Source organism: Colletotrichum godetiae, assembly GCF_030913485.1.
Source record: "Colletotrichum godetiae strain CBS 193.32 chromosome Unknown BDP55scaffold_51, whole genome shotgun sequence".
Classification (NCBI taxonomy): domain Eukaryota; kingdom Fungi; phylum Ascomycota; class Sordariomycetes; order Glomerellales; family Glomerellaceae; genus Colletotrichum; species Colletotrichum godetiae.
The window spans coordinates 63847-80414 of record NW_026851299.1 but is presented as its reverse complement, the minus strand read 5'-3'; the positions used below and the strand labels follow the sequence as shown (position 1 = coordinate 80414).

Sequence of the window (16568 nt, the reverse complement as noted above, 5' to 3'; positions counted from 1 at the left end):
CACAATGTTGCAAGGCCTCGTGGTCGAAACAGTATTGAACATCGAAACTATCTCCAAATCACTTGCTTTCTCTTTCTAGTAGAGTTGACCACCATTCAGGAACATTTTTCTTCCAAATAATTGGCGTTAATCTCGCAGTGCAATTCTGGTTCAGCTACTAATACCGAGTCTCTTTCCATATCTCAAGGTCTAGGCTGCTTTACCTTGAGCCATGAGTTCAAAGGTTGGAGGCCCTGTGAATACTATGAGTAAATGCACTGTTCGCGAAGCTGCAGTCTGACTCGCCTGGTTAATAGTCACAGCTCTCGTATATGAGATACACGTTCCAACATCACTAGCAGATAGATCGCCAGGCGTGGAGTCATCTGCGTATCCTGAACTTAGAATCATCGGTAACCGGGACTAAAAATAGATGCAGGTGACTACTTAGGTTAAGTGCAAGAAGACAACTAGGTGTGACTTAAATTTCGGAAGCAATTTATTTTATCAGGTAGTTGCTACCCTCAATTAGGCGCTGACTCTAAGGATAGCCAAGAGACTGCGTTGGCCGAGATGGTACCAAAACTCGGTATCAAATGCATCTAAGGCAATCAAACAGATAGTAAGCCCTTATCAAGTTACGACTGCTTGAGGATGTGATAATGCTTTCGATAACAACGATAAACACTCGCTGTTTACGTGCTCGAAGCTAGCAAAATACATGAATCTTTCACTAAGAAAAGTGCTTCTTATCCGAAGGGCTTTAATCATGTTGCAACCCCACCGTAAGGTCTCGAGAAGAGGGACGCCTGCCCTATGTGCAATCGACGAAAGCTTAGAGGACCCCTACCATTTATCATGGGCTATCACTTTAATTTGTGGTCTAAATCGAAATGCCCTTATCCGAGCATGTCCGGATACTGCACTAGAAGACCGAAGTTTGTTGGAATTGAGCTCCACGTGAGACGATTTCAAACTCGCCCAACATGATAAACCATGCATCAACATTGCAGATCGAACTATTCAGTTAGGGTACAGCGTAGATATGCGGCATTATTACCCTATTTCGTGTATAGCATGCAGAAGAATGCATCAAGTCAGCAGATAACTCGATTCATGTCGTGTCTTCTGTGCCCAGTTTTGTTGGCTGAGAGATTTTGCACCATACTTGAGAGAATTAATCTTGAAGAAAAGGGGTTGAGTTATCATATTGCATTTAACATCGCTCAACACCCACATTCTCTTCCATACCTCTCACCAACAGTTTCTGTGACATGGACTCATCACAAAATGCCTGAGACACACGAAGTCATTGTCAAATACGCCTACGACCATATCTCAGAATGGTACCTGCAGCGGGTCGATAGTCAAAAATCACCGCGGGAGAAATACACCAAGAGGCTCCTTGAGGGTCTGCGAACCTCGCCTACTATCCTAGAGCTTGGCTGTGGTCCTGGTGTCCCTATCTTGAAGATGTTGCTCGATTCGGTGCACGAGTAGTCGCGAACGACATCTCAACCAAGCAAATCGAATTGGCCAAGGCACGTTTCCTGAAAGCCACACTAGTTGCAGGCGATATGACAGCACTCACGTTTGACCCTGAGAGCTTTGCTGGAGCCGTCAGCTTCTACACGCTATTTCACCTTCCGCGGTCCAAACTCAAGGCTATGCTCACCAGGATTCAACAATGAATCAAAACAGATAGTTGGCGGGAAATAAGCAAACTGATCTGCGGTATTGCAATCAATCCATTCAATTTCACTAGAGCACAGTTATCGAAAATTGCCTACTCTCAAGTGACTCGACACCAAAGCTTTTCCCCAAATGACATGACTACTGGATGCTCTTCTCTTACTTAGCTAGGTCTCTTTCAAACAGCTTTGCTGTTGGTAATACCTCGAATTATCGGAAAGCCGCGGGAAACCGCCACTTCAGTGTCATCCACACGAACTTTGACTTAATTCGATGTGAAAACCTCTGGCAGCATTCTTTGTTCTCAACTGTCAACCTCCGTTTCGGCCATCGAGTGCTTACCGTTCTCTGGTGAAAGTCTAAAACTGACCTAAGAGCCATACAGTCAAATCAGATTTCTCTCGATTCGCGAATCGACTGTGCAATGGTTGACACATGTCTACTACTCCATAGCCTTGGAATATCGAGCACCTCATCGTCCTCGGCTGTTTGTCAAACTCCCTGGCAACTTTACCTTGGTCAATGTAACGTTCTGAAAACAAACATACTCAGACTAGTTTAGAGCTAGCGCTGTTCGTGTTTCACTGTTCCCCCACGCTTGGCTCTTGAAAGAAACACTACAGGCCAGTGCAAGATCTCCACATCTTCGACTCGTACCGGTCGAGCTTTTGGACATGCACCCTGGAACATGCCCCCCATAGAAGGGAGAATTTGGACACAGATCCCGTCTGTGGGCAGGATATTATTATCATATTAGCTTTGTCTACAGAGGCACATGCACTTTTACGCCATTCAAAAAGTCGCATGCACGCACCGTCACCGCCTTGGTGCAGGGCTCCCAACTGGTAAGGTGGAGATCGCACAACGTACAATTATTGAGCTTTGAGCTTGATGTTGATCTCTTCGGAGTAACAACCTGGATCGAGGAGGTCTAAAGACTTCTAGAGCTTAAAAGGAATTATGGTCGCATGGTAAGAAGTTATAAACTTGAACCTTCATGCATTGTGGCGCAACGAACTCGAGCCGTTTGAGCTGCCGGCATTTGGTCTAGCATAGCTATTAGCGGTCCAAGCCGTGGCGAAGCATCTAGTCTCTAGCCTACGGCCAACGGCTACGGCAGTTCGCATATCGCACGTTTGACTGTGTGGCCTGGCGCCTCCCGGAATGCGGAATGCGATGTCTTCTTTGTCATGTTGGTTGTTGCCCCGTGCATCCTCTGACTCTTTTGGAGCTTCAGGCCCAGGTCATCCGGAGGACCGGAACGTCCTTACTCCTAAAGAAGCTGCCTCGGCTGAGATTGAAGACAGTCCGGTACGGTAATGCTACCTTATGAGGGTCCTCCTTTGTCGATCAGTGGGGAAGCTTAGACTGTATTCTGTGCGGCATCGCGAGGGGCTATCCGGGTGATCATGGTGCCCAACGAGGGGTTTTGTCCTGAACTTGAAGTCATGACGCTTTCCATGTCGTCTTTCTTTTTCAAATCAATTTTTCGTCACATCTGCTGTAAGATACGTTCGGAAAAAACGACAGCCTCATGCATCCTCAGCTTGCAGATCAATGGCAAGTGTCCTCCCTGCATTATGGGAAAGCCATTCACCCTTCCAAACGATGCAAAAGTCAAAAGATCGACCCTGTAGATGTACCAAAAGCTGAGAGTTCAGACCCTCGATTCTCTTGAAAATACAGGGTCGTGAGACGGGATGCCACGGGGGTTATTGTGATGGTTTCTACTAGCGTTGTTTCCGTCTCAAATAGGGCGACACATCCTTGACTCGAAATTGACTCAAGAGAGACAAGCTCCAGCTTAGACCGCCATGATTGGCCTCCAAGTGGGAACTCTACAATCTCGAAGCCTCTTAGCCTCAGCTCTGCCCACGACTAGCCGTACAGTTTTGGAAAGCAAAACGTAGCGTGAGCGACGGTAAGGTTCTGACGGGATCTGTCAATTTTGCCAAGCATGAGACATACTAAGCACGGAAAAGGGACAGCGCCCACCGGTGTCGAATCTAAACCGTTGACACATTGAAGGATTCCTCACCTGTCTCCGTCCCTTTGGCTCTCTCGATTCGTTTTACATAAACTTCCCATGCTACCTACTCCAGAACCATTTGCACCAAGGGCTTGGAGCCTTCTTCCCTCTTCGCTGCCGTTGACTCTGAAAGAGAATATCACTCATACCCCGAGAACCCCGAACGCTCAACCTCAAGTGGACATGTGACCGTCATCAACATTCCATATTCACGATGAGATTTCCACCAACCGAAGTCATCTTGTCATGGCCGGCTCCAAACTATGTCGACCCCGTTCAAAGAGGACCGGCACTCCTCATTATCGAGCTGACATCGCTGAGCGTGGCGTTGATCTGCCTGGCTTTACGACTATACGTTCGGCTCTTCATGATACGAAGGAGCTGGTGGGATGACTGGCTAATGGTTGCTGCTGTAGTAAGTTTAACGTCCCGTGGAAACATCGGTCAAATTACCGAAGGCTAACTGCTCATTTCCAAGATCTTCTGCATATCCGTTACAGTATGCGTGATCCTTGGTATGATAGCCCAAGATTTGCGAGGCTCGGAGTCCACTGTTCAGAGGCACATGACAACTGACATATCCTGCAACAGCGACCCAACTGTACGGATGGGATCTCCACGTGTGGGACCTGACTCCCGTTCAACAAAGACTGGGCCGCCAGGTAAGGTTCATCGGGTTTCGGCAACTTAAGTTTAGGCAAGGAACTGACAAGGATAACACAGGTATCTATCGCTGGCCAAACTCTGTTTTTATTTGCATCAGGCCTCTCGAAGCTTTCTATCCTCACAAGCTATCTGAGAATAGCCCCTCTCGGATCATGGTTCCGAAAGCTGACGTGGGTTACTATGGGCTTCGTCTTCGCCTTGATGTGGATATTTCTTATCGCTCTTTGGACTCAGTGCTTGTAAGACAACCGCTTCTATCATGCCCTCTCCGGAGTAATGACTGACAACATCCAGACCCGCATGGCACTATTGGGACTTGTTCGTGGAGAACCGCAACTGTATCGAAGAGTGGCCACCTCTGGCAGGCCAAACCATCACCACGGTCTTGACGGACTTTGCCGTCTACATTCTGCCTATGCCTACACTATTCAAACTTAGGCTACCGATGATGCAACGACTTATCCTCATCATTCTCTTCAGTCTCGGCACAGTCGTTGTTGTGGCTGGGGTTATGAGGACATATTGGGCTCATTTCGTTGAGAAAGAGACTTACGATGTGACATGGGACGGGTTTGAACTTTGGATATGGACGGCTCTTGAGGCAAATCTTGCCGTGGTATGCGGATGCGTGCCCGTTCTTAGACGTCTGCTGCCATCCATGTCAGGTAGCAAGGACTCGAATGTGTCTGAAAGCGCGGCCCCGCCGACGATTGGATCTGGCAAGAGGCGTCAACAAAAGTTGGACGATCTTGAAATTGAGGTAGAGAGTCTTGCGCTGGATCATCCCAATGCAGCATCAACGACGGATGGCGAGTCTGCGGATATGCAGCCAGCGGGTTTAAGTCCTGGGTGGTCCCCGATACGGGATCCTTGGGGCAGGCCAAAACTTCAGCAGACCCACTTGGGGATGCACTGATAACTAACTTTACATGTTGCGTTAATAATCTTGTAATAATGTGCCCTCATCATTTCGAGATAGTGGGGGAAAGAACTTCACTGGATATGTCTTTTGGAAGAGGTAGCTAACGGATTGGCTCGTGCAAACTCACATGCATATTGAATCTCATCCGATGTTCTATACGAGAGCCATGCAATGTAACCCTTAGTACGGAGGAGCCGCATAGAAAGAGGAATGTAACACAGTTCTCGGATCCATTGGAAATGAGAAGAGAGAAGCAGAAACAGGAGGTGTATTACACCCGTAGCGTACGTACCTAGGTGATGTAGAGGCCCCAGTCCAGTCCCGAATGAGAGCTCATCAGGTCGGGTATCCGTCAACACACCCATTTACACGCTTCCATATCTACAAAAGCACAGGCCAAGATGTGGTTTGTACGATGGTTTTGAGTGTGCAAGGCGAAATCAAAATCCATCAATAGGAATCGAGGAGCTTGATTCTGACTTCCGTCAGCCAGTCTTGGCTTTCTCGCCCAAACATTGACGACTTCAAAGTTCAGGGATTCACCCGAGTTGCTAAAGAACATCTGAAGTGTATAAGAACGTGTGACATCAGGAGATTTAAATTTGAGTCAAGAAATTTGGCTACGGGTTTCCGGTGTTTGATGGATTTTGGTTCGATAATCACATGCTACTGCTTTCAGTTCGCCTGTTAAGGGCCGGGAAAAGCACTGGTCGATGTCAGGATTCTGTAGAGAAAGTCGGTATCCTGTCCAGGTATGGGAACGTTTGAGCAGTGAAAGATTTCTGCAATTTAAAATTGTTAGCAGTAGTACCATTTGTCCCGGCTTGATACCTCAACACAAGAATATTCGTTCGACCCAGACTTCGCCTTGCTTGGGTTCCCATAGCACTTGAAGCTAGCAACTCCGCTCGAGTTGAGCTTCAGCCACCCGATACGAGCCTACCAAATCTCTCACCAAGACGCTATAGTAGTAGCTATAATTGCCAGGATTTCAACAGGCCGGCCTGGACACGTGGAAGCATGGTCGATCCGTAACTGTATGCAACATGTTCACGCATGTGCCATCCATGCCGGATGCACGGGTTGATCCGACTACCTAACTTAAGCGATAACTCACCGTTCGGGTACAAAATTCGATTGCCGCTAATATCCTGTCACATAGGTTCGGCTCGGCCGCCAGACATGTTGACAAATCGAAAGCCAGCGCAAGCGGTTGAGGCAAGATTATGGTTGCATCGTCGCTTGATCATTCCATGTTCCTTTCGAAGCAACCACATTGTCTACTCAGTACAGACCTTTTCGTATTACCCCACAGCACGATATCTCGTGCCTGAATAAATCCCATGCCCAGACGAACCGTTCGCGATAGCCTCAAACTTACCTCTCCCATCTCGTATCTGTGGAGGAGTAGACGTTGATCATTTCCTCAGTGACTATTAGTCGCCCGTCCCCGCGAAAACCGCGTCTGAGTCGGCAGCGTCTCATTCGCGCGCCAATCGCCCGAGATGCGGGGACCCCAGTCCCTATAATCACCCCAGACCTCCCCGTCGCCCGTCACCATCGTCATCGGTTCTGCCCGTGTGTGGTCACGGCAGTTCTGGATCCCGTCAGGGGAAGCGGCTCGGTGCGATTGGCACGGGTGTAGTTCTTCAGGGCAATCTGCAGGCACAATGCAGGTTCTCATTAAGCGCAGGTTTGTTAGACACGGAAATTAGGGTTGCGAAGCCAAGACGCCAGGCCTTTGCCGGATCATGGGATCCTGAGGTGGTGCAGTTTGTGTAGCATTCACGACAACATTGATCTAATCCAATATTCTGCCATTGACAGGCGCACGAGGGCTGATATATAATGATGGAGCCACCTCCCAGTCGCAGATTCCAGAGCTTTGGGTCCAGCAACCTCAAGCCTTCCACTCGGCTCTCTTGAACCAGCTCAATCGCCTTTTCAGACTTGACAAGATGAGGTTCTCCGCAACCCTGGCCGTGGTGCCTCTGGGCGCCCGCTTTGCGCAAGCTGCCTTGGACGTCGACGCCATCACAGAAAAGTACTTCGGCAACGACGCGCCTTGGTACAAGAATCGTATCCCTCTTTTTGAGTCGAGCGATACGGAGATCACCGACGTCTATTACTACCGCTGGAACCTCTACCGAACTCACCAGCGCGATGTCGGTACCAAGTACGGCTACATCACCACCGAGTTCATCGATAACGTTGGCTGGCAAACGCAGCCATGGGCCTCCAACAACTGCGCCGCCATCTTCCACCTGTCCGAGGGCCGGTGGTGCCGCGATCCTCGCTTCAAGCAGGACCACGCGACCTTCATGTACAGCGCGGACAGCAATCCCCGTCAGTACTCTGAGAGCTTGGCCGACGGAGTCTGGAGAAACTATCTAGTTGATGGCGACCCGGCCCTCGCCATTTCTCTCCTCGACGATATGCAACGGGTTTACAACCAGTGGGTCGGAGACCACTATGATGAGGCCAAGGGACTCTTCTGGATCGAGCCGATTGCCGACGCCACGGAGTACACCATCTCGAGTATCGATGCCTCTGGCGGCTACGATGGATTCTTTGGAGGTCAAGCGTTCCGACCCACCATCAATACCTACCAATACGCCAATGCTCGTGCGATCGCCAAGACCGCCGCACTCAAGGGCGGCCTGGACAGCGTTGTGGAGGATTACAACACTCGCGCTCAAAACATCAAGGACAATCTCCAGAGAGACTTGTGGAACTCGACCTTTGAGCACTTCATCGACCGGTACCAAGTCAATAACGAGAACGTCACCTACTGGGACTTCATCCGCGGCCGTGAGCTTGCTGGTTTCGTTCCCTGGGCCCACGACCTGCTGGACGACGATGCCAAGTTTGGCGAGGCGTGGAAGCACGCGCTGAACTCCGAGGAGCTTGGTGGCCCCTTTGGCTTGCGCACCGTTGAGCCATCGTACGAATACTACATGCGCGTTTGGCGATACGAGGGTACACACACCGAGTGCCACTGGAACGGACCCTCCTGGCCATACCAGACAACTCAGGTCTTGACTTCTCTTGCCAACGTCCTTGACCACTACCCGAACACCGCGGTCCATGTTAGTGTTGGAGACTACACTCGTCTACTCAAGCAGTATGCCAACCAGCACTACAACAAGCACTATGACAACATCCTGGACATCGAAGAGAACTACGATCCTGATACCGGCGAACCGATTGTTGGTCTTGGGCGTTCGCACCACTACTTCCACTCTGGTTACGTTGATCTCATTGTCACCGGCTTTGTCGGCATTCGCCCCCGCGAGGACGACGTCCTTGAAGTCAACCCTCTAGCGGACCCCTCCACGGTCTCTTACTTCCGCGCGGATCGCATCCTGTACCATGGCCGTGAAGTTTCCGTTCAATGGGACGCGACCGGTGATCGCTACGGTGAAGCAGGTCTCCGCGTTGAAGTAGACGGAAACGTCGTCGCTTCCTCCGACAAGCTCGAGAGGCTCACCGCCGAGGTCACGCGCGCGCCCGTCTCCGTCGCGCGTCCCTTTGACCAAGCCGTCCAGCTTCAAGCCACCGAGCCCCTTCCCATCATCAACGCTTCCGTCCCCAACTACGACATCAACCGTGTCCACGATGTTTTCGATGGTCGCATCTGGTTCTGGACTCAGGACACCATCGCCAACGGCTTTGATACTCCCGAAGGTAGCATTGCCGAGGAATGGGTCAGCATCGAGTTTGGATCCGCTGTTGAGACTGCCCGTGCTGAGATCGCGTTCTTCGCGAATGGAGAGATGGGCTTCGACGTCCCCGCCAGCTACAAGTTGCAGGTTCTGAGCGGTGAATGGACTGATGTGGCTGATGCGACTTACGACGCGCCGTTGGCGAACGGTATTACTAACGCGAAGTGGACTGGAGTTTCCACCCAGTCTCTCCGCATTCTCGTGAAGCCTCAAGATGGCAAGCGCGTCCGTCTGGTCGAACTGAAGGTCTTCACTGAATAGAGCATTTTCCGTCATCAACACTCGCAAGCGAAAGGTCTAAGGAGCACGTAAAAGTAGATAATTGGACGCTAAGGCAGTACATGTTCTTAGTTCTAGTATATAATTAAAGATGATATCTTGGTGCCAGTAAGGTGCATTGCCATTGGCAACTTCTCAGTTTTCCCCTCCCGTGAATGAATGTAGGTCGAGAGGCTATCTACCACAGCCTATCACTCATGGATTGAAATTGCCGGTGGCAAGTCCAGTTACTTGAGCTTTTTGCTATGGGCCTTGGAACCTCCCTTGTCTGAATTCGTCGCCCGAGAGCGAGTTGTCCCCTCCGGAAGGGCACTGGGAACCCCGCCTGGGACCGTCGAATCTGGGGTATAATGAACCATTTAAGCAGCCGGATTCCAACTCTATCATTCGCTGCGCCAACATTGGAGGTTGCTGGACCCATATTCGCGAACATGAAACTTCAGCCGAACTATAAAAAGGCGTCCAGATGGGTCCGACTGGCGAACGACACTCGTCGCATTAATATCTGTAGGGCTGTGCCTCGCTCAACCGAGTCAGCCAACATTCGGTCTGCTCCGAGTTCGTCGGTATCCCCCCGGAAGGCCGCCCATAATGAAGGAATTAAGTAGCTTCGGTGCCGATTGGCGAATCTTACTTAAACCTCACCGTGTGCCTATTCCTCAATGTGATTGTCTCTAGCCCTGCTCTTTATTGTCGATTTCCAGCTTCGATTTCCGAAAGAAACACAATTGGTTCAGCAACATACAAGTAAACCACTTCCAAACAACCATGAAGACAACCTCTTTTTTTCTCATTGCCACCCTAGTCTCGAGCGGTCTCGCTTTGAGTATTCCCTTCAGACTGCCGTCGAGTCTCGAAAGTCGGACCGAAACACACAACGCCATCGCGCCAGAAGACATACTCAACCCCGTTGTTCGACCACGAGAGTGCGAAGAGCCAGCTGAACCCGAAGAACCGAGCGAGGCGGATAGGAAGAAGGGTGCCAAGAGACCGGCGAGGCCCTCGCGACCTGCAAACTGCTGAGCTCTGCTCTGGCACATCGGAATCATGATATTATCAAGGCTAGGATCAAGCCGAAACTATCGAGGGTTAAATGCAAGTCGCCGAAGACCGCTACTAGCATTCAAATTGTAATTAGTGGCTTTTCTTCCATAATACCAGTCCTCTCGACACCTTAAGTCATTTTTGAAACATTCTCTAGGTGTCAAGTAGTGACAGTTATTCATTCGATCTCACACTGATGTTTTCGTCAATCTGTCAACGGCATTGCACTTGCGATCCAAATAGCAGTATATATGGCCAAACGCATGTGCTCACTGGGTGGAGGTTGCTGGCGTTTCTATCCTATCAAGGTGTCTTCTGCAACGACTGAAGTGCATCAACCCGCCAAGCCGCGAAAGCGCACCTTGGTGTTTAGCAAAAGCCAAAATATGCAGGTGACGGGAGGTCACACCAATAGGGTGCTTGACTGTGACTTCATTCGCTCATGCCACAATCCTCCGGTTCAACTGTGCAGCCAACTCGCTGATCACGCCTCTTTTCCCGCCACACTAAGGACACATAAGGCCTAGGTTCTCTCCCCGCAGCCCATTCTTCCGATTGATTCCTCAATTGCCTCGGCCAGCGTCTGTCTCAACATTCAACCCTCTGCTTCGCCGCCTCCATCCGTTTTCAGTCGCCAATTGTACAACAACTTTTCAATTCGACGTCAACTTCATAAATATGGACAACAACGTCAAGCCTACGATGGAGTCAATCTCATCGCAAATGGACATTGATGGGAAAAGCCGGGAACAAATGATAGCCGAATCCGTCAAAAAGAACGAGGACGTCCAAAATATGTATCCTCAGGTTGATTTCAAGGGCGCCGTTCTTGAGCCTACCATTCATTTGACCTATGATATTCAGGTGATAATTTCAATTCACTCATAGCTCACGCCTTTTCTTCATTCCGAACCCGACAATGGCTTCCAGCATCAGCTGTCTTGTGAAGCTCGGATTGGTACTGATTGATTCTAGGAGCATGTCGACGAACCGAATCAAAGGAGGTACAACACGTTGATCGCCGAGATGCTCGAACGCACTGCAGAGCCGGATCTAGCTGAAAGATTACTTTGGGAAGCGAGGGAGTGTCTTACCGGCTACCCAGACATTTTGGCCCAGTTTGATGCGATATTTCTGGGCCAACGCTCTGCTTCAAGTGTTATAAGGGAACTACACGAATGTATGATGATGAAAAAGACGGTGGAAAGGAGGATGAGCCAACAGGTGAATGACGGGGAAAATGGAGATACTTCCCAATTATAAGACCTCGTTGCGGTCACCACCTACATGTACCAATTACCGCATTGAATATAGTCTGCAAGTGTGCCCGTATGAACTCGACACAAGAGGATGCCGTCGAGTAACTTCAAGCATCTTGTACACATTGAACAACCCCCAATCACGCCCTCTTCGGCAGCCGCGTAATTTTCCTAGCTGCTCGCAGCCTGGCCTAAATGCTGCCGAGCTAACTTGCGTGGAGAAGCACTCAAGGACTTGTTGGTATGACGACAGCCAAGGCCTATATATGAAGTATAAAGACAGTTGAGAAAGGAGGAACATGATATATTCCGGGCTGACAGCATGCTTCAAAGTTGACAAGAGATTGACTTGTCACTTATCAACAGTGCATACCTACTCTCAGTAGTAAGAGTAAGACCCCATGAGTGAGTGTGCAAACTTAAAGACCAAAGTTCCTCTTCATGCAGAATCAACACGAGCTGCGGAGAAATGTACCCTGGTGTATCGCATACGTTGCCCCGGCCCACTGTCAGCTTATTGCAACATCGCAACTGGGTCTTCACGTGGGTCTTTGACAACTGTCGCGATACTACTAGTGCACCAACTAAAGACATTTCACATCCAATTTGGGGTAACAGTTCCCGAAAAGGGTGGTAGCAAGTCTAGAGGACATCTCTGAAATAAAGACAACCACTCATACCTTACATTGGAGACCCTGCTCAACTCCTTCGTTCTGCCTTACACCTCATGATCGACGCTGCGATCTGCGAGCCAAGGAGAGTCTAGGCAATAAATCCTCCGCACGGGACGAGCCTTTCTGCAGTCAGAGTGTGCTCCATGATGTCTTCGGGCGAGGAAAGTCCCACTACTCTGCTTGTTTATGATATTTACAGGGCTTCCTGTGGCAATGAGGACTGACAGATCATCGTCAAGACTTAAGAAAGCAAGTTCAATGATACTGATTGTCGCAAGATCGCTGAGCCACGAGCAACCACGAGTTACCGAGTTGAGCCAAAGTTTTACGAAGATGCCCCTCAGAGTCCGAAGTAGGCGGTGATGCATCCTTACTGCGGCAAGATGCGATGCTGCGACTCGTTTTTGCTCTGTAGCAATGGCGGTGTACGTATGAGTTGAGAAAGCGCTTCCTTGGCTTGTATGGTAAACTCGGCGTCGTGACGAGCTTTATAAACTTAAGAGATCCCCAAGGCAATCCCATTGCATCACCATCCCTTATCATCATCTCAAAATACATTGATCTCCCAAACTATTCAAAATGAAGTTCACCGCCATCTTTGCCCTCACCTCAGCCCTCACTATGGTCGCCGCCACGCCCACTCCCGCTTCCATTCCCGAAACCACTCCCTCCAGTCATCCTCACCAATTGTTCAAGAGGCGGGAGTGTCCCAGCTACTACGCATCTAAGGGTGTATGTTCTTACCTATCCTGACGGTCATTGGCATACAGTACGATCTGCAAGTTGCTAACACGGTTCTGTTCTTAGAGTTGCAACGGCACCTCCTGTCGTTGGGGGTTGGTTAATTACAACTGTGATATTGGCTCATGTGTACGTTTCCATCTTTCGGCAACTAACACAATTCTTCATCTGGATACAATGAGATCCAAGCCTACTGTAGCATATGACTGACTCTGTGCAATATTAGGTTGGAAGTGGGGGCGGAGATGGCTCTTGTTGTGGATGGCCCAGCCAAGGGGGTGGCTCCCATTGCCCCAACGGCGGATGGTAAATGGTATCAGAGGAAATGAAACTTCTGTAGTGGGTAAAGAGCAGACATCAGAAACGACAATGAGATTAAACGAGACCCTTTAATGGTTCCAAGTCAAACCTTCTCCGGAAAATAATCAGCAGTGCGCGAATCACTCGCTCGAAGAGTCGTAGCAAGATGAAAGGCCTTAGGAAGCCGACATTAGCACTCGAAGTTTCTTACTTGCTGTCCCTGCCTGCTTGACCAATGCACTTTCAGCGCTCAAGAATGAGTTCACGATTGTAGAAAAATCTCAATATTCAACTCTTCGGACTTTGAAACAGTTGAAATCCCTTTTCGGATCCGCGATTCTCGAGACCTAGCAGACGCTTCAAACGTCTTTAAAAATCTCCATTCTCACATGTGCTCTTCTAGCTGTAGCAATGCGATGTTCCTCGTGACATTCAGACAATTCCTCCGAGGCTAATTCTCAGCCACCCCCCAGCTTATCAAGACGCCTAATCAGCCAAAGGCTACACCGGTTTCGTTTGGCTGCTGATAGTGGCGTGTCGCCCTTCGAATTAGATAGACTGAGATCTACTCTGTTCTTGATCAGATCAACAACCATATCTTATCGACGAAGAGAAATGGCTGAGAATAACGGTGAGTCGCCCCCATCCAGTCTGCCATTAGGGTCTGCTCCTTTCTCAAGAAGGAGCTCGAGCATTTTTCTGTCATGATTAAACGTAGCAAGGTGTAACGCTGTGTATCCGGCATCGTTTAATGCATTAATATCTGCCCGACTGTCAATGAGTAGCCTGAAAACGGGCTTGCAGTCATGTCTCTAAAGTTTAAGCGGCCTCTTGGGCAATCGGATGCTTATTACTTCAATATTTGCATCGTTATCATCGAGGAGTCGCGTGACCTCTCCATAGCCGAATGAGGAAGCAAGTTTGACTGCTGAGTCCCCTTGGTGGTTGCCAGGTTGGATATATGGTCCACCGCCAACAACAACCTTGGCGATCACCTGGTCGACTTTTAGGAGGGAAAGTTGTGTTGCCGCATCGCGGTCTCGATCCCTATCGTAGAAGTCGACAGACAGCTCGTAACGCCCAGTTGGTCCGGTGGAATGTCTTCCGCTAGTAGCAAAATATAGTGCTGTATTTCCGGATTAGCTCATAGACCTGACATCTGCACCATTGTCAATGATAACCTGTACAATCAGCTCATCGCCTTGTCTGCAAGCTTGGTATAATTTTGCATCGCCAAAATTGGATCTAACATCGACACGCGCTCCATTCTCAATGAGAAGCTTGACGATCGTGTGTAATGTACATTCCACTTTCGCTCTGGTCAAGCTTCGAGTAGAAGCTCGGTATGATGGTGTATGGCCATCTCCGTTTCTAGCATTAGCATCTGCTCCATGGTCGAAAAGAAGCTTTACAACTGCTTCATGGCCCTGCTGAGATGCTCGATGCAGTGGGTAAACTCCCTCTTTGTCAAATTCGTCGACCTTATCCCCAGCTTGTAGAAAAAGGGGGACCATACTGAGCTGAACATTTTGAGCAGCCCATGATAAGGGCGTTCGTTTGTTGAAGTCTCATAAGTTCTTTCTATGTTGCAAACCTTTCATTATGTTCAGTCCATTGTAAATAATGGATTGCGTTCTCAGGAGGGCAGCAACTGACTTGCCGTTCCCGTAGGCTAGCGCAGCGAACAGAGGATATTCGTACCTAGCTGCAGAACGACGTTGCAAATTCTCGCTTATATTTGCACGTATAAGCCCCGAGCAGTCCATTTCCGCAAAGATGTATATGAGGCTAGTTTCAGGTCTGTAGCGTCGTACTTTGTGCTTCTCAAAGTGGTTGTAAACGCCAATCCACTTCCCCAGCGGAAACTGGGCCAGAAATTGATCTTGACAAATGCCAGCGGCCGCGATGTCGGCATGGAAGAACAACTGCTGGCTTGCGTATATTTTTCCAGCCATAGCAGGGGTAGGAGCGATATGCAGGTGAGCCTACTCAATCACCATTGGGGTAAGGTAAGGCAGCATCGCCAACACGGTACGCCCTGCCGAGGTTGAAGAAGCGAGAAGATCAAGTTCAAGGCGAAAGGATGTGAGAATTGTAGAATTGATCCACTCAACTCACTGAACATTGGTCCCACCGTCTAACGCAATCGGCATCCCTATGTCGAAGGATCCCGTTCACAGCGAGAGTATGCCGAGAAAGGAAGGTCGTCAGCACCACCAACCAAACAGCTCCCCGCCACCATGCACGAGGAATCCTTTGTTCAAGATGGTGCGAATAGTACTTGAATGCTGGCGACTGCTGCCATTCGGGTTGGAGCTGTCTACTCTTCACTCCGCGAAACAACAGACACAGATCGTTGTATGCTCACGGAGGCGTCTCGATGGCGCATCGAGACGCATCAACACCGCAGAAATCGGCCTGGGAGAAGAATCGAGACTCGGACGAAGACGACGATGTGAATCTCATCCTCGAAACAACATCCCACGACCCTGAAGAAGCGTCGCAATCCCTCCTGTCCTCCCACGATGTCAAACCCTCCCACCCAGAACACCAGCAGCCTCAGCCAAACCGACGAAGCATCACAACAACCTACACCCGCTTGGCTCTCCTCCTCACCACGACCCTCCTCCTAGGCGCCGCTCTGTCGGCTCTCATAACAACCTTTCTCACAACCCACCTCCACACCCTCACCACATCTCACAGAAATGACAACACCCTCGCCTTCCCCACCGACTTCTCCTCCCGCCCAGTAACCTACCTCCAAACCGCCCCCTGTGGCTCAACACCAACTCAAGCCCGCGCCGCAGGCTGTCAATTCGACCTTATATCCTTCAACTGGCTCCCTCCCCAATGCCACGACGCTGCCCTCGCAGAGACCTTTGAAGCGGAACTCGTGGAAGCGGGACAACTCGCCTGGTTCACAGACGCGAACCGCACGGCGCCGTCGTTGACGAGGGCGCAGATTATGACGGGAGAGTATAGCGGCGTGTATGTCAGCTTGGGATACCATCTTCGGCATTGTACGGCCATGTGGAGGCGGATGCACCGCGCGTTGATGCAGAGTCGCGGTGAGGAGAGTGATGGAGGTGGTTTGGAGCGGGTTGATAGTTATATTTGGAGTTATCACCATACTTTACACTGCGAGGAAGTGTTGTTGAGGAGGTTTGGCGAGGTTGATGTGGGAGAAGTGTTCACGACGGAGGTGAGGATCAAGTATCCCGATTGCGGCGTCGTTTTGGGGCCCGTAGAATAACGTGT

The 16568-nt window shown here is 49.9% G+C and overlaps 5 protein-coding genes across 5 annotated transcripts; all 5 read left to right on the top strand.

The window, feature by feature from the left end:
- Positions 1–1143: 1143 nt before the first annotated feature.
- On the top strand, positions 1144–1661 carry BDP55DRAFT_754267 (uncharacterized protein; the record flags this gene model as incomplete). The annotated part of the gene is made up of 1 exon (XM_060580715.1): positions 1144–1661. A coding segment is annotated over one exon (336 nt), but the record flags the coding sequence as incomplete, so codon positions are not given.
- A 1936-nt stretch (positions 1662–3597) lies between these two features.
- BDP55DRAFT_320536 (uncharacterized protein) lies at positions 3598–5321 on the top strand. The gene is made up of 5 exons (XM_060566767.1): positions 3598–4115; positions 4179–4215; positions 4292–4362; positions 4424–4605; positions 4661–5321. The coding sequence occupies exons 1-5, from the start codon at positions 3915–3917 to the stop codon at positions 5280–5282; spliced, it is 1113 nt and encodes a 370-aa protein (XP_060424990.1). The 5' UTR covers positions 3598–3914; the 3' UTR covers positions 5283–5321.
- A 1554-nt stretch (positions 5322–6875) lies between these two features.
- BDP55DRAFT_618616 (six-hairpin glycosidase) lies at positions 6876–9352 on the top strand. The gene has a single exon (XM_060571300.1). It carries the CDS (start codon positions 7247–7249, stop codon positions 9272–9274), a length of 2028 nt encoding a protein of 675 aa, XP_060424989.1. The 5' UTR covers positions 6876–7246; the 3' UTR covers positions 9275–9352.
- Positions 9353–10897: 1545 nt separating this feature from the next.
- On the top strand, positions 10898–11749 carry BDP55DRAFT_677157 (uncharacterized protein). The gene is made up of 2 exons (XM_060575871.1): positions 10898–11200; positions 11312–11749. The coding sequence occupies exons 1-2, from the start codon at positions 11015–11017 to the stop codon at positions 11597–11599; spliced, it is 474 nt and encodes a 157-aa protein (XP_060424988.1). The 5' UTR covers positions 10898–11014; the 3' UTR covers positions 11600–11749.
- A 2176-nt stretch (positions 11750–13925) lies between these two features.
- BDP55DRAFT_697124 (uncharacterized protein) lies at positions 13926–16563 on the top strand (the record flags this gene model as incomplete). The annotated part of the gene is made up of 2 exons (XM_060577646.1): positions 13926–13941; positions 15857–16563. 2 exons carry the CDS (start codon positions 13926–13928, stop codon positions 16561–16563), a joined length of 723 nt encoding a protein of 240 aa, XP_060424987.1.
- Positions 16564–16568: the final 5 nt, after the last annotated feature.

Coding starts and splice junctions, on each gene's coding strand:
- BDP55DRAFT_320536 (XM_060566767.1), top strand. CDS start 3,915: ATGAGATTTCCACCAACCGAAGTCATCTTGTCATGGCCGGCTCCAAAC. Junction 4,363..4,423: donor AACAAAGACTGGGCCGCCAG/GTAAGGTTCATC, acceptor AGGATAACACAG/GTATCTATCGCTGGCCAAAC. Junction 4,606..4,660: donor GCTCTTTGGACTCAGTGCTT/GTAAGACAACCG, acceptor GACAACATCCAG/ACCCGCATGGCACTATTGGG.
- BDP55DRAFT_618616 (XM_060571300.1), top strand. CDS start 7,247: ATGAGGTTCTCCGCAACCCTGGCCGTGGTGCCTCTGGGCGCCCGCTTT.
- BDP55DRAFT_677157 (XM_060575871.1), top strand. CDS start 11,015: ATGGACAACAACGTCAAGCCTACGATGGAGTCAATCTCATCGCAAATG. Junction 11,201..11,311: donor ATTTGACCTATGATATTCAG/GTGATAATTTCA, acceptor GATTGATTCTAG/GAGCATGTCGACGAACCGAA.